At 43.8% G+C, this 25,791-nt stretch overlaps 1 protein-coding gene across 5 annotated transcripts; it reads right to left on the bottom strand.

The window, feature by feature from the left end:
• Positions 1 to 890: 890 nt before the first annotated feature.
• LOC310766752 (Y+L amino acid transporter 2-like) lies at positions 891 to 19,347 on the bottom strand. Of its 5 annotated transcripts, none has more exons than XM_083623360.1 (10): positions 19,210 to 19,347; positions 13,152 to 13,676; positions 10,218 to 10,343; positions 9,445 to 9,589; positions 9,166 to 9,289; positions 6,631 to 6,734; positions 4,473 to 4,569; positions 3,271 to 3,420; positions 1,704 to 1,887; positions 891 to 1,257 (listed from the first exon to the last, which is right to left on the bottom strand). In XM_083623360.1, the coding sequence occupies exons 2-10, from the start codon at positions 13,654 to 13,656 to the stop codon at positions 1,166 to 1,168; spliced, it is 1,527 nt and encodes a 508-aa protein (XP_083479486.1). In that variant the 5' UTR covers positions 13,657 to 13,676; positions 19,210 to 19,347; the 3' UTR covers positions 891 to 1,165. The 5 variants fall into 5 exon arrangements, with proteins under 5 accessions (XP_083479486.1, XP_083479482.1, XP_083479484.1 ...); XM_083623356.1 differs by lacking the exon at positions 19,210 to 19,347 and adding an exon at positions 16,352 to 16,550; XM_083623358.1 differs by lacking the exon at positions 19,210 to 19,347 and adding an exon at positions 15,803 to 15,969.
• Between the last annotated feature and the right edge of the window lie 6,444 nt (positions 19,348 to 25,791).

Here is a 25,791-nt window from a genome sequence, read left to right as displayed (position 1 = left end):
ATATGACTGGATGTCATACTGATGTCAAATAGCAAATATTCTCTGAACATGCAGATATTCAAGGAACATAGCTGTCAACTTTCAGATTTGAAAACAAGGGATTGGCAGCCTCAAAAATAAGGGATCAGCAGCCTCACCTGTCCCGGGGACAGTCTACGGGATATCTAACAATCAGCGGGATAGCAGCGGGAAGCAGCGGGAAACGGCACTGGAATAAGGGAATTTCCCCCCCCAAAAAAGGGAAGGTTGACAGCTGTTTCAAGGAACATTCATCAACATAGTTATAAATTTGAAGTGAGTTGGGGTTGTTGTGTTTTTGGTGGGATGGGGGAAAGAAATTACTTTTAGTTACAATTTTTGATTCTTTAAGAAAAAAAGATACAACACAAAGATTGCACGTGCTTTGGCACAACTATTTCTGACATCTCTAGACAAAGCTGGTGGATGAACATTCACATCATTTTTTAACCCAAGTTTATTCAAAACAGAAGCATATTTAACAGGCAGTCACCCTCTGCTGCAAATACCACATGCGTTGCTTGTAATATAAAATGCTTTGGCTGGAAGGGGGGGAAAGTTGATCAGTTTATGCTTTGTGTTCATTCTATTCAGTCAATTGCATATTCAGAAGGAAAAAGCGGTAGTTGTTCGGCACTGATAATTATCACTGGCCGCACAATTTGCTCCTTTAGCTGTGGTAGTATAGAGACATCTAGCAAAAGAAGAATCCTAAGCATGGCATGTGGGATAAAGACATCAAGCTCAGCTCAGCCACACTTGGAATAAACAAAATGTCAAGGAGGATTATAAATCCTGAGTACAGAATTGTATCCATAACAGAACACCTGTGCTTCTCCAACAATGCTTTGCATTCTGCTGAAGACACTGCACTCCTTAAAGAAATCCTAGCACTTATTGCTTGTTCCTATATAATGTACCTTCTATTTTTCAAATAGTGTATAATTACCAGCTATTGAATCAGCATGGAGACATCCTCATGAACTGGTAATCAGACAAAGGAAAGACTAAGAGTGCAGCACAGATTAAGGAACATCAAAATGATGCACAATACAGTTGTGCATGGCTTGGCATGGCCCAGGAAGACAAAGGGAACATGTCCCAGTGACGCCGGAGTCTTCAGGTGGAGAAAACAGTCCAATTTGTTCTACTTGGCTTTGGTTTCTGATGTCTCCGTTTCAATATCCAGGTCAGTCAGACAGCAACAAAACAGCATCTGGGCATACTTAGTGGCTGTAGCTACAAGATAAAACAATTATATGAAATTATGAAATTAAGAACTTCACTGATGTAGGGTGTTTCTGCCTAATATCAAAAACCTAGTGAGCATGGCAGTCCTTCCCGTCATTAGGCCATTGCAAAGGGGGCTGCGATATTGCAGGGATAGCCAATGTAGTGCACTCCAGATACTGTTGAACTACAACTCCCATCATTCTTGACCATTGACCATGTTGGCTGGATCATATGGGAACTGCAGTCCAAATGCATCAGGAGAAAACCAGGTCTGCTACCCCTGGGATAATGAGTGATATGACTATTAGATAACAGTTGACATAAATACTTTAAAATCCACTAAAAGCCATAATGTACTGCTGCCTAAATAGCAGTTCAGCATGCATTGAAGTACTTCCAGACAGAAATTACATAACAAAACCGCCATTTTAAATACAATAAACATTTCTTACCTGAAAGCCTTCGCAGGTACCAAGGTCTCTTTTCTATGGGTAAATAGACTCCCAAAAAGTAAGCGGGAATTCCAGAGAGTGCTATACCAATTCCAATAATGGAATTGATTGTGTCGCTGAAGAGTGGGACTATGACTAGGAAAAGGGTGCACAGGCAATACACAATGGGGAAGAAGAGGCTGAGCTGCAGGTACAAAAAAGGAATGCAAGTTATAGGAAAGGCTGTGGGGCAATTGCAGCATGACACCACATCATATAATAACATCACCTAGTTCAGCCTCCTGTTCTCACAGTGGCCAACCAGATGCCTGTAATCCTGCAAACTGGATGACTGCAACAGCAATCTCTCCGCCAGTGATTGCCAGCAACAACCCCGCCATTTTATGTAAGCATTTCTATAGCTGCTAACATTGCAATATACTAGGTGTTAGAATTCCTGCTGCATGACTGCAGTCATAGGATTGTTGTCTTTCACATGACAGTATATGCTTTGACTCCACAGAGTGGGAAGTGACGGAGACAGGATGTTTGTGTTACTGTGTTCCGTGAAATGGAGCTATTGTCCTTTGTCCTTTTTCTCTTTGCTGTCTGATGCTAGAGAGAGAGGGAGCCACGTTGCAGTGCTCCATGTGTGTTTATATGTAAATAAAGTAGATTAGCCAAAATGCTGAGTTCTGTCACGTGAAATGCGCAAACTCTGCGGATCCCTAAGTGTGCTGGTGTCAGTTGACATCGGTCGCTGTGTGATGTTTGGGCTGAAGAAAGCTTATGAAGCTCCCGAACGATTGACCAGGAGGGAGGGAACATGCCAGTCGTGCATGTGTCTCTGCCAGAGTCTCTGCCAGAGTCCTACTCGAGGGTAGGCTGAACTCCTGACACTAAGTTCTAGTATACACATGAAATACTGTTAAGTTAAGGATACAGCTGTCTAGAGCGACCTTCCTCAGCCTGATGTTTGGGACTATGGCTTCCATCAGCTTCCCCCAGTACATAGGGAACCAGGTTGAGGGAGGCTGTCCTGGGGTATGAATATTCAGGCAGGATAACTCAGGAGAGTAGCCATGATAACTAAAAATGGAATCTCCATAGCATGCCTGATCACAACTGTGTCACTGCTGAACATAAGAAGAGCCCGCTGGATCAGGCCAATGGTCCTTCTTGCCCAGCATCCTGTTTTCACAATAGCCAACCAGATGCCAGAGGGAATCCTGCAAGCAGAAGAGCGAAAGAGCATTCTCCCCTCCTACCATTTCTTGTCACTGGTATTCAGAAGCACTTTTGCCTCTAATAGTGGAAGTAGACTGTAGCCATCATGCCTAGAAGCCACCAATAGCCTTTTCCTCCATGAGGTGCCGGCAGCACTAGGTCATGGTCTGACCAGGAAATTTTTCTCTCACCTCAATGCTATCAGGAGAAGATGGGTATCAAGGACCAATTTAGTTTGCACTACAGTTTAAAGGGGTTTTAAGCAGGAGAAAATGTGACTCTACACGTTCTTGATAGCAAAGCTGCAACGCACTCACACCTATGCGCACATTTTGAAGCTTCTGCTCTGCTATTTACTTACTTTAATGGGTCTTGGCCTGTCTGGCTGGGTATATCTTAAGTATATTAACCCTGCAATGGATAACCCAACAAAGAACCAATAGCTGAAGCAATAGTAATTAATCAGCAGAAAGACATCTTCCACAAGGAGATAAATCAAAGTCATTAAACCCTACAAAGAGATAACAAAAAGAAAAGAGAGATATATATAATTTCCTAAACACCACATTCTAAACACAGACTTGATAGCACACTACACACAATGTTCTTTACTTAAAGCCTGACAAAAACATTTTGCATCCTTTTTGAGATTTTGGGAATCTTCTGCAAAAGCACATGCAGTTTCTTAAATCCTTCCAAGGGTTTGTCCTTGATTATTATTTTTTTTAATCCTTTGACAGTTTGTTTTCTTTTTCTATGGTTGCATGATATTTTGTGATGTGGGCAGTGCTTTTTTCTGGGGGGACGCATACCACTAAACAATTTGTGAATCTTTGTACTTTTGTCCATTTACTGTATTTATTTTCCCCGATTTGAACTATAAAATGGTGATTTTCTTGAGTCAAAATGAGAGTACCTCTAAACATTTTTTTTAGAAAACGAGCACTGGAAATGGTCACAGGTGCCCCTGATCCAACAAGAAAGCAGATCAGAGTCCTCCTGCACATCTGATCACTGCATAAACAGATCCCTTGCATCCAGCAATCAAGACTGCATGCAGAGTGATCAGGATCTGCATATACAACTGATGATGTGGTCCCCTTTGGAATTGTATAATAGGGATGGGAATATCCAAAAGTCACTGTACTTAGCTATTACCATGAGTGTGTTCTTAGTTGTGAGGATGACAACAAGGGACTGGCCTGGTAAGAACAGAGTGAATTTGCTTGGCTGAGTTCATGCAGTACCGGTAGGATTGAGAATGCATTGAATGTAGATTTCAGAACAAAACAAATATAGAGTGGTATCTTGGTTTTCAAACATAATCCACTCCAGAAGACCATTCGACTTCCAGAATGTTCCTAAAACTGAGGTGCAAAGGGCGGTCTGCAAATTTCATTGAGAAAATTGAGAAACACACAACGGAAGCCATTTGACTTCTGAGGCGCATTCAAAAACCGAAATGTTCGGCAACGGAGATGTCCGAAAACTGAGGTACCACTGTAAATGAAAATGTGTTAAAAGTCCTAGAGCTTTTCTTTCTTACACTTTGTAATCACTTACATTAAAAACGAGGGCAGGAACAGGTGTGAAACATTTTATATGAATCAAGCTCAGGCTATCTGGGAGTTGTCCTTCTCTGGCTCCAACGTAGAAAAGCCTGCCGCAAGGTTTAAAAAAGTCTTATCAGTGCACAGTCCTATTATATTCTAAGGGGACACGTGACATGGCTCTCTAAAGAAACATTAAAAAACAGTATTACACAATATTAGGAACAGTTCAAAATAAAATATACAGAAGTGAGGTGGGTCCTAAAAATATACAACTCGATAAAGAGGCGCATCTTCAGCATTTGCCAAAAGCCGTGTGATGAAGGGGCCAGCTGTGGCAGACTTTGGGCTCTCAAATTTCAGCAGCGCCCTGCTTGACGCTAAAATCTGTCCCCCCACCTCTCATGCTCCGGTCTATAGCATTGTTGTGGTGTCCCCTGCAGCATGGGCACCCAGTGTCACCACACCGGCTGTGCCACCCTAAAACCACCTCTGGTGCCAGACACTTTCCTCTGTTGGAAAGTGGTTACTCCACAATTGCTGTGCTAAGGTGAGAGATCCCATGTCATCCGTTCCATGTAATTCCTGTTACTGGACCCGGTCATAGGGAAATGACAACTTCACCAGACTCACAACTTCTGAATCAGCTCATAGCCACTGCTATCTGTAAGGAATGGCTAAATGCGCCCTCAAAATCAGCGTAGGATCTCATTGCACCAGTGTAACATGGGCAGGGTAAAGGAATAAGGGTACATGTTCATGTGTCTCAGTCCAGGACGGCCCTGCTGTTAGACTGTAGGAGGCGGAAAATGCAGAGGGCAGGAATTGGTGGCAAGGTGTTGGATGGAAGAGTTCTGTGTGTGCCATGCATGGCCTGTCCTACTCCCCCCCCCACTAAGCTGTTGCCCTCAGATGCGGCAGAGGGTGTTGCCCTGTTGACAGTGTTGAAGGGAGATTCAGTTGCCAGTCCCCTGGTGGAACTGGAAGTGCCATCTTTTCCTTTGCCTCAGGCGGCAAAATGCCTTGCACCAGCCCTGGTATCAGTATTACAAGGCAGCTGTGAGGAACCCTTGGGCCTCCAGATGATGCTGGACTTCAGCTCCTGTGAGCTGCAGCAAGCATGGTCAATGGCCAGGGATGATGGGAATTGTAGTTCAGCAAAGGGCCAAAGGTTCTCCATACCTGCTGCCAGGTGACAAGGGGGACTCGCATCCCACAGCTTGTTATGACAGCAGAACTCTTTGCAGAACTCCTGAATTATTTGTCACAGAGAGTGATGAAAAGGCAAGAGTTTATACGGCTTATGAGAGAATATTTGCTTGGTGCTGTATGCTTGGCCTAAGTGGAATTAGGCATGGCAATACAGTGGTACCTCGGGTTAAGTACTTAATTCGTTCCAGAGGTCCGTTTATAACCTGAAACTGTTCTTAACCTGAAGCACCACTTTAGCTCATGGGGCCTCCCGCTGCTGCCGCACTGCCGGAGCATGATTTCTGTTCTTATCCTGAAGCAAAGGTCTTAACCTGAAGCACTATTTCTGGGTTAGCGGAGTCTGTAACCTGAAGTGTATGTAACCCAAGGTACCACTGTAAAAGGTTTCTGCATGCCTAAAGTAGACCACCAGGTGGCAGTGTGCTTTTGAGGTCCTTTTCAGTCTCATGTCATTTCCATGCTGCTGAGTTACCAGTGTATGCAGAATTACCATTAATTTGTATTTTTTTAAAAAATGCAACGAACAGTATTCTAAGCTCTTCAGCTTTCAGTGGAATGAGGATCTGGAGTTCTGAACAGTTTTTTTTTAAAATTCACATAGGAAATTCAAAAAGATAAACAGAATACATGCTGCTATGTATCCTCTTATAATTTATTATTGTGCAATTGAATTAAACCCAATTAATCCTTGTTATTAAATGCCTAAAACTGACTAGCTCTGCACAGCAGAATCTCAGATGCAAGAGCTGACTCTGTTAACTGACATTCAATTGTATTTTACAGCCGTTTTACTGCTGGATTTTTCTTGGGGCGGGAGCACAATCCATTTAGTTCATAAGAGAAAAAGTGACAAAAGCTTCGCTAAGTTGTAGCAGTATGATACTCTATTCAGTAAAATCATTTCTGGCAGAATGCTACTGGCTCCATCTGCACAGTCCTAGTTTCTGAATTCCACATACCTGGAAGCTGCAATAATTGATGAGTTTAATCCTCCATAACAAGACATCGCCACTGCAATAGGGATGATCCACTTAGCATGGCTAAGAGTCTCATTACCAAAAGTCTGCAAAAGAAAAAGAAAGAAAGAAAAGAAAATAGGCTCACTCAGCTAGTTTCACAATGCCAACCAACTGTCATGGAAATTTACAGCTGAAGCACAAAGTCGGGAGAGCTCATTTTTGACAACAATGCCCCACTATAATCTTGGAACAGCTTTTTAAAAGCCACATTAATAATATTTTAGTTATCTGTCACGCACAGCTAAATTGCCAGTGAGTGGATGGTTAAACAACATGAGAAAGTAAAACTAATATGTATTTAAAAGATTGATCACAACCCAGTGGTGGGATTTAATCACCACTGTGGGATTTTGTGAACTCCTAAATTGTGTACAAGGGAGCAGAGGAGATTATTACATAAACTGTACATTCTGCAGTATGCTCTGCAATATATTTATAAGATGCAAAGAAGGGTTCCTTCTTCACCCCTCTGGAAACAGACAACAGGGAAAATCAGCTACACGTGCATTCAGTCAACAAGTACAGATGTATGGGCCCAGATTTATTATTCTGCAACAGCCTTGCATATTAGGCTTGCTTGCAACCAAATCTTCATGTACCATACTTTCCATGTATAATTGCCTGAACGTTTTGAAGTCTCCCACTATTTCGAGAACCGGATATGAGCTGGTCGCACAATCTAGGATATTAGGTAACAGACTGGATCTGATGGATCAACAGTTATGGGTTTCAGACAATGGCTGAACACAAAAATATTGTTGAGTTGGCCCCCCATTGACTCCTTAAATCCTATAATAGTTTTAAGAAGTGGGCATAAAATGTACAGTAATCTAATTTGGTTAAGAGATGCTTTCCTAAAGCCTAGTACACTTGGAATGACAGTTTAATGCATATGCCAATGCATGCTTTCAAGATATGTAATTTGTGATTATAATTTTCAACTAAAATTGCCAGTTTGCACTAATGGAGTCAGTTATGCTAATAAGACTTTTTTTCCTGGCTGCTGAAGTTTGAGTGCAAATGAGAGAGAAAGATAGATAGATGATAGATAGATAGATAGATAGATAGATAGATAGATAGATAGATGATAGATGATAGATGATAGATGATAGATGATAGATGATAGATAGATATAGATAGATAGACAGATATATAGAAGAAAGAAAGAAAGAAAGAAAGAAAGAAAGAAAGAAAGAAAGAAAGAAAAAGAAAGAAAGAAAGAAAGAAAGAAAGAAAGTAAGTAAGTTTGGGCAGAATTTGACATTTTTGTCAGGTACTGGTGGGCAGTGTGTCAGTTTGCATTTCTTAGTACAGAAAGTATTGATCTGATGAGTAGAGATCTTTCCCATTCTAATTAATTCAAGAGGATTCTGGAAGCTTCTGTGTGTGAAAGAAACAGGCAGAAGGTTTACGGATGTTTGGGTTATTCCTTCAGAGAAGCTGAGTACAGCTGGCTTAAATTGGTTCTGTTATCTATTTCTGTCATATTCATGCTGACTATAATAATAGGCAAGGAGGAGTCTTGAATTCATTTTCTCTTTTCCTTCTGGTGTGGTGTTCTGTATATAGTATGCTTAGTGTTAAGGTTTAGACTTATAAGTTATTGTAAGTTTAAGTTGGGAAACGCAGGTGGCGCAGTGGTGTAAACCACTGAGCCTTGGGCTTGCTGATCAGAAGTTCGGCGGTTCGAATCCCTGTGATGGGGTGAGCTCCCGTTGCTCGGTCCCAGCTCCTGCCAACCTAACAGTTCAAAAGCATGTCAAAGTGCAAGTAGATAAATAGGTACCGCTCCAGCAGGAAGGTAAACAGCATTTCCGTGCACTGCTCTGGTTTCACCAGAAGTGGCTTAGTCATGCTGGCCACATGACCCGGAAAAACTGTCTGCGGACAAATGTCAGCTCCCTCAGCCAGTAAAGTGAGATGAGCGCTGCAATCCCAGAGTCGTCCGCGACTGGACATAACTGTCAGGGGTCCTTTACCTTTTTAAAGTTTAAGTTTAGTCTGCTGCAACTGGATTTCTTATGGACAGTGCCAGTCCTGAATGTATTGGATTTGTGACCATTATGCTCATTTGCCTTCAGTAGCAGTAAAGCTCTGCTGGATGGAACATTAAATGCCTCTGGTCTATTTTTTGGGAATCCTGCAACGTCTTTAAGTTTTTACTCTGCTAACTATACGTTGGAATCTGCCCTGGATTAATATTGAGTAGAATTACATGACACAGTGGAAGGCAAGAACCAGCCTTCCACAACCTGGACCCTGCAGATGATGTAAACTACAACTTCTGTGAGCCTTGAGCCCATGTTGAGCCCATGGTGGACTTTCTTTCGTTAGAGGTTTTAAAGGAGAGGCTGGATGGCCACCTATCAAAGATGCTATAGCAGTGAATCTCCCGTATTGGCAGGGGCTGAACAAGATGTCCTTTGAGATCCCTTCCCACTCTGTGATTCTACAAACCCATGATTTGCGACGTACCACGGCCACAGCATCACTCCCTAACAGGGCAGGCATGTCCAGCACAACATAGTAGGCCACATTTGTCAGCAGGTAAATGATAGTCACGATGGGCATTGAGATTGCAATGGAGAGGGGCAAGTTCCTGCAAAAGGAAACGAAACAGTTATTTGCAACCAACTGAAGGGTAAACCAAAGGGGAGGCACATTAGAAAAACAATAACAATGACCTGCTTGAAATAGGCATAAAACTTCAGCACCTAATGCAAGAATGGTATGACCCAAGACAGGCATGTATACCTTTCTGGGTTTTTCATTTCTTCCGTGACGAAATTCAGTGTATCCCATCCAGAGTAGGAGAAAAGAGCTGAGTAAAGGGCAAGTGCAATGAATCCTGCATCTGCTGTGGAGCCTTCAAATGGCTCCTTGAGGTTATCAGTTTCTCCTGTGGAAAGATCAGAAGCCTGTGGTTATTTACATCTACATGCCTACACACAACCAATATGTAGCTTATAGGAAACAGGGGCAGAATCAGAATGTTCCCTACATGAAAATGCTAAATGAAAGTAGCTTCATATCGCCTTTACCATGTGTCATGGCATCCACAAACCTGCCAGCATTGACTATAGGGTATGTCTGTGAATATTCCTGCTTCACGTAACAACTTCTCACTTGATACTTGAAGAAGAAGAAGAAGAGTTTGGATTTGATATCCCGCTTTATCACTACCCGAAGGAGTCTCAAAGCGGCTAACATTCTCCTTTCCCTTCCTCCCCCACAACAAACACTCTGTGAGGTGAGTGAGGCTGAGAGACTTCAGAGAAGTGTGACTAGCCCAAGGTCACCCAGCAGCTGCATGTGGAGGAGCGGAGACGCGAACCCAGTTCCCCAGATTACGAGTCCATCGCTCTTAACCACCATACCACACTGGCTTTACTCGGGATACTTGGTTCATGTGTGAAGAACATAATAAAAATAATAATAATGGCCCAGAATTAAAGTATGAGCTAGCCCAGAGTCTATATGCTGTTCAGTTTTGCTATCATATTTACACACAGAAAGTAAGTTCTTACCTTGGGTGATTTTATAAAGACCCACAGCTATTACCACAATAAGGGCCATGACTTTGGCATATGTGAAAAGGTCTTGCACTCTGGTTCCCCACTTCACATTGACACAGTTAATAAAGGTCAGGGAGCCTAATAAGAGACCAGGATACAAATTAGATAAACCCAGTTAGCTGTACTTCATTAGAATACTGATGACTTGGACATTTTTCACTTAACATAACCTATTTTTTTTGGAATGGCAGAAGAAATCAACTGGCTAGGATAAGGACTTAAATGGGGGCGGGGGGACCCAAAACAAACAGTCATTTGAATCAGGATCTGACCATGAGCTATGCTGGCAGCGCCAGATAGGAGTTAATAATACTTGGAGAGCCACCTATAAATCACTGTAGCCTCCCAGATGGAAGGCAGGATTGGAGAGACATTGGAATGAAGTCAGTTTTTCAGTAAGGAAACAATGGATCTGCATATTATCTGTTTTATAGTGTTGCATTTTCTAAGCATGCCTCAACAGACTCAACAAGAATAGGGAGAAAAGAAAAATTAAAGAAAAGAAAAATAATAGAATCATAGAATTGTAGCACTGGAAGGGACCCTGAGGTTCATCTAGGGTAACTAATGCAGGAATCTCAACTAGATAATACATGACATATGGCTATCCAACTTCTGCTTAAAAACTTTCAAGGACGGAAAGTCCACCACCTCTTCTGGGAGTCGGTTCCACTGCTGAACAGCTCTTACTGTCAGAAAGTTTTTCCTGATGTTTAGTCAGAATCTCCTTTCTTGTAACTTGAATCCATTGGTTTGGGTCCTACCCTCTGGAGAAGGAGAAAACAAGCTTGCTCCATCTTCCATGTGACAGCCCTTTAGATATTTGAAGATGGGCATCATATCTCCTCTTAGCCTCCTCTTTTCCAGGCTAAACATACCCAGCTCCTTCAACTGTTCCTCATAGGGCTTGTTTTCCAGAACCTTGATCATCCTGGATTCCCTCCTGTGCCAGGATGTCAATGCACAGATACCCAGTACAGCTCCAGCTGATAGAACAGTGAGCATAGTGGAATTTTTTTGGGAATAAACATGAATAGGATTGTGCTTGCTGGGTTTAAGTCCTACCTGTGACACTGACTTGGTTTTGGTCAAGTCACTCAGCCTCAGTTCCCAATCTTTAAAATAGACATAATAAATGACCTACCTTAAAAGACTGTTATGAAGATGAACAAAGGGTTTATTCACATTTTTTTAAAAAATGTATGCCTAAAAATATAAATTAAGGGTACAACAAACAGGCATCTGAAAACCCCACATATTTTGTAGGTATACTCTTCAGAAAGCTAAGATTGATGCATGGTCAGTTTTTGGTTGGCAATCCAAGTAAAATCTTAAAACATCAAACAGTGCTGTCAATATGAGTGCAAAACAAATAACCCAAAACTGTTTTCAGGAGGGGGAGGGTGTTATTTTTACAACTCCAACTATTTCACTAACAAGATACTGTAAGAGCACGGTGAGAACATTCTTTTAGTGCCCTCTAGCATTCAGAGACAAAGTTGCAGTTTGCTATGAAAAATATACTGTATTGGCTTCTGGGGATATGCAGCTAGGGTTGCCCTGTTTCAAACAGTGAAAATCCAGACAGAAAAGTTGTTGAGCTTTTTAGAGATTTCTGCCTGGACCCTGCTAGAGACAGCAGTATTCCGGATATGTCTGGGAAATTCCGGCCTCAGATTATGAGGGGGCTCTTAAAAAGCTTTTGAGAACAAAAGTTCAAGTTTTTCATAACTGGTAAAAGAATAAAAGGAACAAAGAAAACATTCCAAAACTGTCAAACCTGATGACAAAAAATATACCCTTCCAAATAGCATTTTTGGGCTAATGCTATGAGAACTCTTCAACCTGAGTGCCTTAGCATGTCTTAGGGCCACATTCACATCATATATTTAAAGAACTGTGATACCATTTTAAGCAGCATGGCTTCTTCCAATGAATTCTGGGAGCTGTAGTTTTTTTAGGGTGCTGAGCTTTTTTTTAAGGAGATCTTTATTCTCCTCCCAAAGCTGTAGTTCCCAGAGTAAACAGTCAGACTACACACACAGTATGAGAATATCATCCTCCCACCATCACCTCAAAATGATGTCTTGCTGGATCACACTGCTGTCTGTCTCAGGGATGGGGAAACAGATGGTTTTGCTCCAGATGTCCTCAGCCCCAGCTAGCCTGGTCAGTGGGGTCAAGGATGATGGGAGTTGTGGTCCACTAACATCTTGAGGGCCATAGGCTCCCCATTCCTGACTTCTCTATTCCAGCATTCTGTTATTAACAATAGATGTTCATTCCTCAGAAAAAGGTGGTGAATACAGTGGTACCTCGGGTTAAGTACTTAATTCGTTCTGGAGGTCTGTTCTTAACCTGAAGCACCACTTTAGCTAATGGGGCCTCCCGCTGCCACCGCACCGCCGTTGTGTGATTTCTGTTCTCAACCTGAAGCAAAGTTCTTAACCCGAGGTACTATTTCTGGGTTAGCGGAGTCTGTAACCTGAAGCGTATGTAACCCGAGGCACCACTGTACTGTTGTTTAGCTCTAATATCGGAGAAGCACAAGAAAAACCCTGGAAAACTAGGAGCTTTCTGATCCATGCTCCCTACAATGTATGACTCTCCAGGGTCTTGGGCAAAAATCTTTGTTTCTTTCATAGCCCTGTAATTAACAGATGGCCACTAAACTGCCTTAATATTTAACACACACACACATACACCCCCCCCCCATTTTCCTATCAAGTCTGTTGGAATCCAGACTTTTCCCTCTGATTCAGTGGCAGGAGCCTAGGCGTTTTGTGCGCAACCTTCCCTCAGAAGACACATGAAACTGTCAGTTCGTGGCCTGAACTTGCATAATCAAAATAAATTGTTGCATTGACGGACTAGAATTTTACTTACAGATGCAGGCAGCTGCAATCAACCTAACTGCTCCATAGGGTGGCTCACAGAAGGGAAATATCGGCTGAACAATATAATTCGCAAAAGTGATGGCAATGACGGCCTGAGTTGTTGGCTCAATAATGAGCAAGGAAGACCATAGTCTGATAAAGGCTATAAAACCTCCGAAAGCTTCTAGAATGTAGGCATAGCTTGCTCCTGATTTAATAATGGATGTCCCCAGTTCAGCATAACACAGTGCTCCAAACAAGGAAAAGATCCCACCAAGGGCCCAGATGAGGAGCGAGAGTCCATACGAGCCACTGTACATCAAAACACCCTTGGGAGCCACAAAAATCCCCGAGCCGATCATGTTCCCTACTATCAAAGAAATGCCATTAAGCAAGGTGATCTCTTGCTTCATCTGCATTTTTTCCTTCTTGTTCTCTGCCACTGAATCCAATTCATGCAATCCATTCTTGGGTATGCTCTTTTTATTGCAACACGTGGTCCAGGAGCCTGTCATGATCTTCAGTTAATCATTACCTGGAAGCGAGGAGAAGAAGAGAATGTTTTGTCTGCAAAGCTGGCAGGACAGAGAGAACCAGGAAGTGTATTGTAGCCGTTTTAACTGCATAGTGGTGTAAGGGGAAATTTGATTTGAGTCGCATTTTAACGCGAACCGAAATACAAGTGTTCTATCCAGATTTTGCGACGCAGTTCCCAACTCATATCATGCACATAAAAATGCATATATTAGGGGAAAGTTTGCATGAAAACATATATAATATTAGTGAAATTAGCATACAGAAATGCTGTTGGTTGAAAAAGGCGGGCAGCCCTGATCTAAAGAGTGCTTGGGCCAATGGGGCAGTGAGCCACCTACCTCAGTCTGCCCTCAAGCAGACCCCAAATGCCTTGCCTTCTTACTCACCACCAGTTCAGAAGTCATACTGCCTGTCAGCTTCCTCCTTCAGCTCAGTGTTGTCCTTGTCAAACAGAGCTGGAATGGGGATGGGAGCAATGCCAGAACTACTTGGCTCTGCCTCTCATTGGCTATGGTTCCTTCTGCTGTTTGAACTCCCTGCCTTCTGCCCCACCACTCCCAATGGCCACCAGCTACTACTGTTGACTTCATTGAATCCAGGGGTGAGAAAACTGTTCGCAGTCTGAGGGCCACATTCCCACCTGAACAGCCTTCTGAGGGCCACATGCACGTGGTGGATGGGGCCACAGGCAAATGTGGGCAAATCAACTAATGAAAAATTTACCATTGTACCATAAACTTAAGGGACGTGGGTGGCACTGTGGGTTAAACCACAGAGCCTAGGACTTGCCGATCAGAAGGTTGGCAGTTCAAATCCCCGCGACAGGGTGAGCTCCCGTTGCTCGGTCCCTGCTCCTGCCAACCTAGCAGTTTGAAAGCACGTCAAAGTGCAAGTAGATAAATAGGTACCGCTCCAGCGGGAAGGTAAACGACATTTCCGTGCGCTGCTCTGGTTCGCCAGAAGCGGCTTAGTCATGCTGGCCACATGACCCAGAAGCTGTACGCCGGTTCCCTCAGCCAATAAAGCAAGATGAGCGCCGCAACCCCAGAGTCGGTCATGACTGGACCTAATGGTCAGGGGTCCCTTTACCTTACCATAAACTAGTTTCTACACACATAACACTCCATCCTTGCTCCATGTGAACAAGAGGCATTATCGGAGCTCAAGGATAAATTTCCTGTAAGGCAAAGCCACTCAAGGCAGGAAGCAGGACCAGTGAAGGGTGTGGTCTGGGGAGAGTTCTGAGGGCCAGGTATGGAGGCCTAGAGGGCCGCATACAGTCCCTGTGCTCGAGGTTGCTCACCATAGCTGTCAATTTTTCCCTTTTCTTGCGAGGAATCCTATTCGGAATAAGGGAATTTCCCTTAAAGAAGGGAAACGTTGACAGCTATGTTGCTCACCCCTAATCGAACACCTCCTCTTGGTGTTGCCTGCAACAGTGGGCTCTGCCTGGATAACATTTTAGCCATTGCAGAACCATATCAGCTAGATTTGTTCACTTACTATCTCACCCTCCCCTTTCTCCAGCAAAATCCTCCATTACTCCAGTTGGCGTGAATGTAACTGGAAAGTTGTGCAGCTGCCATCAACCACGTCATAATTTAACACAGCCACATGGAGCAAGGAAAAAGACTATCCCCGTTCCCAGAGTTTGTTTATAGCCTTGTAAACTTAGGGGTGTTGTAGAGGAATGGCTCACTGACCAATCTGGTTACTGATCACTGTTCTATCTTGCATCAAAATATAATTTTGAAAGAAACTCAGTAGCACAATATTACATAGGGCTTGTTCACACAATCAGAGGTGATCCCAGGTTGTTTCCAGATGGTTGCCCCCGAGGTTGTTCATGTGAATCAGACTTGTTATTTCAACTGAACTGTCATGGATTGAACAGGGAGCAGTTTTCTGCTGCCACAAATGTCTGCCAGACATGCTGTGTGCTTTCCGCAAATTGGCAGTGCCAAGCTTTAGTTCATCCGAGGTAACTGCTGCTTTTTCCACTTATAGCACATCCCTTACTTTAAGATCAAGGGAAGTTGAATCATCAACTAGGGATTCTTTCCACCTCATTCATGCCAATGACTGTGCATCCAAAGCAGAAGAAAGTACTCTAGATTAACTTACCTTGGGTTTCTGGTTTTTGTTTTGCTTTCAATGCCCCTAATCATTGATGCAATGCAGTAGTTGATTGGTAAATGTTTGTTAAAAGCAGGTGTTGTGAGCCAGGCATGGCGTCAGCCCTCGTGCTGGAAAGCCAGTTGGGCTTGCTTGTATCAAACTTCAAAACACAGCTATTGAGCATGTCCAAATGCAAGCTGGGAACAGTAATGTTTCTTGTATGGACACAGGCCAAGCTGGGAAGAAGCCAAGTGTGCAAAACAAGGCTTGGTGTCATAAAGAGATAACCCCCCCTCCCAAAGACATATCATAAGCCACCCGTCCAAAAAGCACATTGCAGTCTGGACTTATGTTTATTATCCAGTGTAAAAAGCTGAACACCCCCCTCCACGACTGGAAAATAAAAAGACCTGGTTTTCCAGCTTGTCTACAATTTTTAGAAGTAAACTCTAAATCGACACATGCTCTACCCTTCGAACACCCCATCTCTCATATCTGATCTATTGTTCTGATCTACAGCTGGTAAATAAATATCAGAGGAAGGTTAATGCTTACCCATGAATCACTGATGTCCTGCCCTGTTTAACAAGAAGATGGCTGTAACTTCAGGAACTCAAGAGTGAGCTAAGGCTGAAAGTAAGCAAGCAGCTGCCTGGCAGGAAGGGTAAGTGATATGAATATGAATGCCCCCTTCTCTGTGTGCTGCTATTTGTATCCCCACAGCAGGGTAACCAAAATCAGCAGCGGCAGCAGCAGCAGCAGCAGTGTATCAAGGAAACTGCTTTCCCCCAAGCAGCTCAAGTTCGCTAATGAACAACAACTGCCAGGGCTGCAGCCAAGTCCTTTCCCCCCAGAATTTCTAGGAAATTCACTGATGTTTGCTGAAGACAAAGGAAACTGCCAAGTCGATTATGTTTCCCCTCCTCTACATTCTTAGAATCTTTTTTCATGACCACCTTTGATGGTACTGTGGCTCATTGTATTTTGCAGAGAGTGCTGGTGTAAACATCAATTTCCAGAGCAAGTGGAAGTAAGACTATGTGTGGGCAGGAGGCAGAAAAGCATTTGTGTGTCCTTACTTCAGACTCAAATCAGCAGAACTAGGTGGAGAGGGCAGGAATTGGCTACTTTTGTGGCACGGTAAACCAGGTTACAATGGAAGTGTGACACTAATTCAAAATATATCACATGGAAAACCCCATTTAAATCAATGGGATTCAGTTCCGTGAACAGAATCATGATCCACTTTCAGAGCCAATTTCACATTCAAGTATACTTTCCAGCTGCTTTATTGATCTACAGGTGTCTATTCCATCACAAAGGAACATCCTGAAACTTCCTAAGGACAGCACACAGCCTAGGGAAAACAAAACAACCTGAGATATATTGTGATGTCTTTGGGGGGTGATCACAGACACAGCTGCAGGCAAATTCAGGAGAAAAGAACTACATGACTTAAATCAGGGACAAGATTCAAGCAAAATAAAGGAGAGGTCTAAAAAGAATGGGTCAAAACGAGTCGCTTGAGAGATGATGAATAAAGAAAAGGATCTCACACCAAGCCTGAAGAACATGTGTGAGAATGTCCCGACATGCTCATAACAACTTGCTCAGCAAAAGGGTATATGCTTCTTTTACTGTGTACATTTTATATATTTAAGTCCGGCTGTACCAGGTTGGTTAAGGCTGGCAGAAGTTGGCACATCCCAGAGTAAACTTGGAGCACTCCTGTGGACTCCAGGGAGATTACACTAAAGTCTGCTTCCCACTTAATTGTTTATAGTCAGCTACAAGACGAGCAGCCCCATCAATTGTGAATATGGTGCACTGGTTCAAGTGTCCATGTTTCCTTGCAATAAAAATAGAAATGGCAATGGGCAAAATCTCTATCCCCTCCACTTCAGTTCTTATTGCAGGGAAATCCAGCCATTGAAATGTGCACAGGTACTTGGATATTTTCTTTCTAAGTCAGAGATCATAGAGTAAGGTTGTTATGGGGGTAAAACGTTCCAATTCCAGTGGAATTGCATGGGAATTCATATATATTTGGGTACTTTTTATCCCCGAGTCCAAAAAAAAGACACACAAGACTTGGCCCTAGGGTGGGTTAAATTGGTTGCTAGGTTGCTGGCAGCTGCATTGCTGAAAATGTTGTTCCCAGGAGGGAATCTAGGTTCAAATACCTGCTCAAGTATGAAGCTTGCTCAGTAACCTTGGGAAAGTCAGTTTCACTCAGACTAATCTCCTTTACAGGTTGAAAACATGGGGTTCCACAAGAGAGGGGCACAAAAGAAATTTAGGAAGCAGTGACAAATGGGGAAGCCCGCTCAATGTGCCTAAATTAAGCTGGTGGAACCTCCCTCTTCTCTTGAGTCAATTTGATCCGCAAGATGCAGACCCTCAAATATGGTGTGGAACAGTGGTGGAATGGTCACTGCACCCCCGTCCCAATGTTCACCGTGTCCTCTTCTGAAGACAAGCAGATGGGAGGAAAAAGCTGGGGCATTGGGAGAAGATCTCTATCCCCAGTTGGTCCATATTGATGACATAAGCATGCAAGAAGAGCCTGTCGATCACGCCAATGGCTCATCTGCTCCAGCATCTTGTTCTCACAGTGTCCAGCCAGAGGCCACTGAGAAACAGCAAGCAGGATTCAAGCACAAGAGTACTTTTTCCTGTTGTGGCTTCCAGCAACTGGTATTCAGAAGCATCACTGCCCCCAAAAGTGGAGGCAGAACATAGCCATTGCAAAGCCTTCTCCATGAATTTGTCCAGTCCTCTTTTAAGGCCACCCAAGCTGGTGGCCATCGCTGCCTCTTGTGTGAGTGGGCTCTACAGTTTAGTTATGCACTTTGTGAATTAGTACTTAATTTTATCTTTCCTGAATCCATCAATATTCTGCTTTGTTGGATGCCCACAAACTCTTGCGTTATGAGAGAGGAAGGGGGAAAAATTTCTCTATCTGCTTTCTCCACACAACACATCATTTTATAAGCATCTATCATGTCATCTCCTACTCTTCTTTTCTCTAAACTAAGAGGTCCCAAATGCCACAACTTTTCCTTATGGGCTGTTGCTCCAGGACAAAATTCCCATGCAAACTTTGCAGTACTGAAAGCTTACTTTTCTCTGCCTTTTGTTGGAACACTTCCAGGTGCATGTTACATTTCAGCACTGGTGTCTGAGCACAGGAACACAGAAAGCTGCAGATCAATGGTCTATCTTGCTCAGTATTGTCTACACTGAATGACAGTGACTTTCCAGGGTTTCAGGCAGGGGATACTCCAAGGACCAGCTCTGAGACCTTCTGTCTACAAAACAGATGCTCCACCAGAGAAATCCTACAATTTTCTTTTTAATGCTCTATGATTTTTTAAAACACACACATGCACACAAAGGAAAGAGAGACTTACCAAGGTTTCCTGACCTGTTGTCCTCCAAAATGATAAAGGCTCCTCTTTGGAACTGATGTGATGGAAGCCAAGGCCCAGAATGAAGCAAAGTGCAATGCAGTCAAAGAAACTGAACAGAAAAACAGCCCTGGCCAGTGTCTTGTGAGCAGCAGCTTAGGAAGTTAATGAGTGTAGGAGAGCTATGAGGCAGTCAAAACAAAGGGGCCAGGGTCAAGGAATGCATTTGTGTTCCTAAAGTCAAAGAGCAGCTGGAAGGAGCTTACTGAGCAGCCTGTAGCCATGGGGATATGACCCAGGCCAGTCAGGCCCTGCCTTGGTTATTTTTTCCACAAGCGTCTGTTGGTTATTTTCCCAGCGCTTTTTGCTCTCCCTCCCCAACTTCCACCTTCTCCTTCATGCATACTGGCTGCCAGGATTTATCATCAACCCAGCAGTAACCAAGGACAGAGCAGACAGCTCGGATCTGGGATATAAAGCCATGCTTTGTGGGTGCTGCTAATTCCCACTAGGTACCACATCCCAGGCTGCTCTCCTCCCACCCCTGCTGGTCCCCAGAGGTAACAGCTGTCAGCCACGGCTCTCTAGTTTGGTGTGCATGGCCCCAATTCAGTGGCAGAGTTAGGGAGGGGCTAGCCTGTGTGTGCAACCTGGAGAGTTGCTTCCAGTCAGGGCAGACAGTACTGAACTAGATGGACCAATGATCTGTCTCAGTTTAAGGCGGCTTCCTCTGTGCCCTTGCTGGTGTGTTTTTACTGAGATGATTTCAGCTATTGTCTAGCCAACTCTTGCATCACGCCCAACTTTTAATAGCCTATGAGTCAAGAGAGAAATTGAGCCACTCCAGGCACAATGGAAAATGCCAACCCTGCCTCCTCTTTCTCTGCAGTCACTGGGAGGTGGCCTTGCGGGAAAAGAAAGGAGGCCAGGGATGGGCGTGAGGGTATGCAAAAATGTGGCGCCAATGCCTGCCATCACCCCTCTCACCTGTCCAGAGTCTGTGGTCCTGAGACAACAGCTTCATCATGCCTCAGGGGTGCACTGGACCTGCTGTGTATATGGTGCAATTTGCAAAAATAAATAAACCAACCAACCAACATAGCCCAGCCATTTAAAGCAGAGTTTCCCAGCTGTTTTTGGACTACAACTCCCATCACCCCTAGCTAGCAGGACCAGTGCTCAGGGATGATGGGAACTGTAGTCCAAAAGCAACTGGCAACCCAAGATTGGGAAACATTGATTTAGAATAAATGCTGAAAATCGCAGAGTCATGATAAACATCCTGAAAGTTCCAAAAACTCCATGTTGGAGGAAACCTGCCATATTGGAAAATCACAAATATCTATTTGTTTAGCTAAACTAAGGGCTCACTTACACTTCTGCTTGTCCCATGCCTAGAAGGCACAGGTTCAAGCAGTTTTCCACTTGTCCCATGCTTTCTAGGCATGGGTCCGAGTGGTTTTGCCTCTGCCCTGCTTTCCCCCAGAAAACCTGCTCTTTAGCGCTTGATTGGAACAAATGGCAGTCTGCGAAAAACCCAGTTGCTGCTTGTTCTGATTCAGCACTAAACCTCAGGTTTTCCCCAGGGGAAAGTGGCAGAGGTCTGAATAAGCCCCGAAGGTAGTCATATCTCAGAAATTTACATGAAATATCTGAATCTAACAACTGAAGGGAATGTTCTTGCATTCAAAATGGCCTCAAGTTCTCAGAGAAGAATTTGGGATATGAGTTTGGTGGACTTTCCAAATGTTTATTATCACACATGCCTTTTTATTTTAAATACCTGGGTCACATACTAGTTTCAATGGACTGCAAAGCTTCAGCGACAAAATTACAAGAGAATATATATATGTGTGTGTGTGTGTGTGTGTGTGTGTGTGTGTGTGTGTGGAGAGAGAGAGAGAGAGAGAGAGAGCCACAATAATGTGGAATACTTAGAAAAAATTAAAAGGAAAAAGAAGGCAATTGCAAAATAGTAATTTGAGAGGGCTCATTGCTGTAAACCTATTTCTAGGCCTGAGAAATTCTATTCCTCCTGTATCACCATAATGGCTGTCCTATTTTAAGCAAGAAGGGGGAGGGGGAAAGAATGAAAGTAAAACGATACCATGTATTGCACCTGCTTCTGTTGGCAAATGTGTGCTAGGATTCAAGTTTCAGAAAGCTTTTCCCACCCAAAAAACAGGGTGTCCCCCATCTACACAGACATGTATTGAGCAGGAAAAGAATCTGAATCCTGCTTTCCTGTGGGGGCACTACTTGCTAAGTGTGAGCTGCAAAACACCTCACATATGATGCTGCTGGCCCAGCAGAAAGCAGTGATGATCTTCTCCTCTTCAAGCATTGCAGGGGAGAGTTACTCTAGCTATGTTTCTCTCTACAGTGAATGATCAGCAGATGGTTGTTTGATCACCGTCCTTCCCTGCATATAACAAGGAAGCAGGGTGGGTTTTTTTGCTGAAGTCTGTGAACTTGGGTGACCCACTTATTATACAATTCATCTTGATTTGCTGCACAAAGCTTACCTGGAGGTTAGAGGACGCTTAGTCTTTATAGAGCGCTCATTCTCAGGAGTGCCAACTTGAATAAAATATTGATGGGGCAGGTAAGCCCCACCCTGCATAATCAATCATATGATGTGGTGTGCACACTCCATCTGAATGGCAATGTTCATCAACTTGGGGGGGAGGCCCCATCAAATATTTTATTGGGGGGGCTGAAGACACCTTGGTCCCTAGGTGTTGGCTCCTATGCTCATTCTGATTTGTCTGTGGGACTGTCACATGACAGGGAGCATCCAACCTGATTCCACCTTGATTTGCTTTCACACTGGTTCACACTTCCTGTTAATTAAATGTTTATCCCACACATTGTAGTGCATTTCCCCATTGCTTTCTTAACCACAAAAGTCATTTTGTAAAAAAAAAAAGGGGGGGGGATTTGTTGTGTCAGAACAACAGATCACTTTAGTCGACTTTATTTGCTTGGAGCAAAATTTACAGTTTGTGACTGAATTCTGTAGGTCTGGAGGTGACTTAGATATATCTAAGACCCGGACATAGGTGGGTGCAAAAAGCAAAAAAGCAAAAAAGCAAAAAAAAAAAAGCTCAACAACTTTTGTGTCCGGATTTTCACTTTCTGAAATATGGTAACCCTGGTTTACTAAGCATAATACATGTGCACTTTTTCGACTTACTCAAGATGGCCACCGATCTGTGAGGCAGGGTGAGGCAGCTGCTCTCACCATTTTATAGTTTTATTGTCCTTTTATTGTTTTATTTTATTGTTTTACTGCCCTATTTTATCATTTCATGGTTTTACTTCCTTGTTATCTCGGATGCTTTCCTACTGAGCTAGGAGGGCGACATGGCAAAGGAGCTCAGCAAATTGGTCTTAATTACTTGCCTACCTTGGAAGTAGTCTCGCGGAGAACCCTGCTGCAACACCCGACGGAGTTAGTGAACCGAGGTGAGATTTTTACCAACTTGGCCTTTACAAGATAAATAATGGTGACGATCAGGAGTGGCTGTGGAGCACTGGGCTTTTGTCGGAGTGAGATGGGAGACACATGTGAAAACGATCTAGGAGTCTTAGTTGTTGTTTAGTTGTGTCCGACTCTTCGTGACCCCTTGAACCAGAGCACGCCAGGGACTCCTGTCTTCCACTGCCTCCCACAGTTTGGTCAGACTCATGCTGGTAGCTTCGAGAACACTGTCCAATCATCTTGTCCTCTGTCGTCCCCTTCTCCTTTTGCCCTCAATCTTTCGCAGCATCAGGGTCTTTTCCAGGGAGTCTTCTCTTCTCATGATGTGGCCAAAGTATTGGAGCCTCAGCTTCAGGATCTCCTTCATGGATCACTACCTTGTCGTGGCAAAGGGGCTTGAATAACTCAGAGAAGCTATGAGCTATGCTGTGCAGGGCCACCCAAGATGGACAGGTCATAGTGGAGAGTTTTGACTAAATGTGATCCACCTGGAGCAGGAACCGGCAAGCCGCTCCAGTATCCCTGCCAAGAAAACCCCATGGACAAAGACAACAGGCATATAAAAGGAGTCTTAGTAGACCACCAGCTTAACATAAGTCAACAATGTGATGCAGGAAACAAAAAATGCTAATGCTATTCTAGGCTGCAACAACCGAAGTATAGTGTCCCAATCAAGGGAATGAATAGCATTGCTACTTTCTTCCTTGGTCAGACCACATCTGGAGTACTGTGTCCAGCTCTGGGCTCCACCACTTAAGAATGATATGGACAAGAATGTTTGCAGGGGAGAGCGAACAAGATTACCAGGGTCTGGAAACCAAGTCTTATGAGGAACAATTGAGAGAGTTGGGTATGTTTAGCCTGGTAAAGAGAAGAGAAGGACTGTCAGGTGGAAGATGGACGGCTGCGCCCCCCCCCCAAGGCTCGCCCCTCCCCCTGGGACATTCATTCCACCCCCTGGGACACTAGCCCCGCCCCTTGGGACACTAGCCCCATCCCCAGGTGCACGCTGCTCTGGGTGCCGGAGCAGTTAACTCCATCTCTGCTGCTTTGCGTATGTACTGATCTGATTTATGCATTAAAGTCTTGGGCAGAAACCAAGCTTGGAGTTTGAGTTCTTCATCTAGCAGTGAGTTCCAGGATACACTGTATCATGGGAACCACACTTTGGTGACCCCATAATTGAGCCAAAGCCTCACTTCACTCAGCCAAACTCTGTATTCCATTTACGTCACAAGAGACTGCTGTTGTCAAAACCTTTGCCCTCTACAGCTTCCTGCATTCTTGCACTGTACGTCAGGCCTACCACGCTTGTGACTCACCAAACCTTCCAAAACTCCTTATAAATCCTGCTACTGCTGCTGTTGCTGCTGCTAGATTTGTTCTGTTACATTATTTCAAGGAATAGAGAACACAAATGAAAGCAATAAAGAATACTAATGGAAAAAGGAAAAGTGATGAAGCATATGGTCATGTAAAAATTGGGGTTTGGCTTTTGCTGCTCAACTCCCCATGGGACTCTAGTTCCCTAAGTCCATGATGGGTCAGAGCAGAATGGATGGAGGCAGGATCCAGTGGAAAGCAAGGCAGATCTCTATTTCTCTGTTCAGAGTTCCCTCCCCTCATTGCAAGGAGGTAAGAGAGACCCAGAACAATGGTGTGCAAGCCCCTATAAAGACTTTTTAAATTGCACACTCCTTAGCCCAAGACCACCCCAAAAGCATCATATATACATCACAGGAGGCAGTGTCCCACAGAAATTTGAGCATGACGCTTCTCTCCTGTCTGCCAGGATATCTGATATTGCATTTCCTGGGCAGCCAGGGCATTGCTTTTAGTTTCTAAATTCTTTATTTACAAACTAATATCTATTGACAGCTTAACAGAAACTTGCCAGACTGGGTTTGCAGGGAGGGGTAAGGCCCTGCATCCCTGGCAGTTTTATTAACAGGATTTGAACAGGATTTGCAAGTGAAAAGACAAGGGGGAAGCTGTCCCCATTTCCTTCCCCCAACCGCAGAGGAATATTTGAGGTCATTTTGGGAGATTGTTCTGTGTGCTAAAATAAAGTGTCATTTCTCTCAAGGAATTTTCCTACATGTGCACCCTAAATTTTACAGCAATGGAATGGGGGAGAATGGAGAAACAAAATGGTGAGGAAATCAAACTAGCTTTCCATACCTTGATTCCCCCCCTGCCCCACAACTATAACTGTTCATTTCAGAATTCTCTCAGAGCAGACAGGCAATTGTGAAGGCAGACAACTTCCCTGACTTTTAGGCATGCAAAAACATCAACAACTCAGGACACTCACTGAGCTGTGCTTCACAATTCTCTTCATTCCTTCAGGAAGCACTGCAGTCTACCATCTTCTAATGAAGCAGGCCAAAACCTTACTTCTCTATAACTCAAAAGATCATTCACTCCTTGTTCGTAACATAGAGGTCCCGGGAAGATTTCCAGAGCCAAGTACACTATATGAGGATAGGGCCCTCTGCCCCATTCACAAAAGGGGAGTCAATGGCCTTAGCTTTAGATCTGATTGGGCATTCTGGTACATTCTCTCCCTTCAAAATAGCTCAACAGTAAAAAACGCTAACAGTAAATACATTTTCATCTGACTTCATGCTGGCACTTGTCATGACCCAAAGCAGTTGACATTGACACTGAATCTGCTACTGTTGCTCGTTTTGGCCTCTTCATCGTGACCTGGTCCTGTAATAAATCTATCCTTAAATTAGCCAGACCAAATGTTGGCAGGCTTACCAAGTACATAACAAGAGCCAGCTGGCCCATCTAGTCTTAGAATTAGAGAATTACAGAATTGTAGAGTTGGAAGAGACCCTGAGGATCATCTAATCCAACCCTCTGCATTGCAGGAATATTCAGCTGTCCCATACAGGGATCGAACCTGCAACCTGGGCGTTATCAGCACCATGCTCTAACCAACTGAGCTATCCAGGGCCAGCATCCTGTTCTCATAAGGACCATCTGGATGCTTTGGGAAACCCTCAAGCACCTGAGCACCAACGCCATTTTGAAACTGCTCATGCCTCTTCTTGTTTCCCCATCCCCAGAGTGTGGCTCCCTAAACTGAGCCA

This window comes from Podarcis filfolensis (assembly GCF_964270895.1).
Source record: "Podarcis filfolensis genome assembly, chromosome: 7".
NCBI classification, from domain to species: Eukaryota; Metazoa; Chordata; class Lepidosauria; order Squamata; family Lacertidae; genus Podarcis; species Podarcis filfolensis.
The sequence above is the reverse complement of the archived record's forward strand: the minus strand, read 5'-3'. Positions and strand labels throughout refer to the sequence as shown.

Coding starts and splice junctions, on each gene's coding strand:
- LOC310766752 (XM_083623360.1), bottom strand. CDS start 13,656: ATGACAGGCTCCTGGACCACGTGTTGCAATAAAAAGAGCATACCCAAG. Junction 6,735..9,165: donor GGAGTGATGCTGTGGCCGTG/GTACGTCGCAAA, acceptor TTTCTTTTGCAG/ACTTTTGGTAATGAGACTCT. Junction 1,258..1,703: donor GTACCTGCGAAGGCTTTCAG/GTAAGAAATGTT, acceptor TTTATCTTGTAG/CTACAGCCACTAAGTATGCC.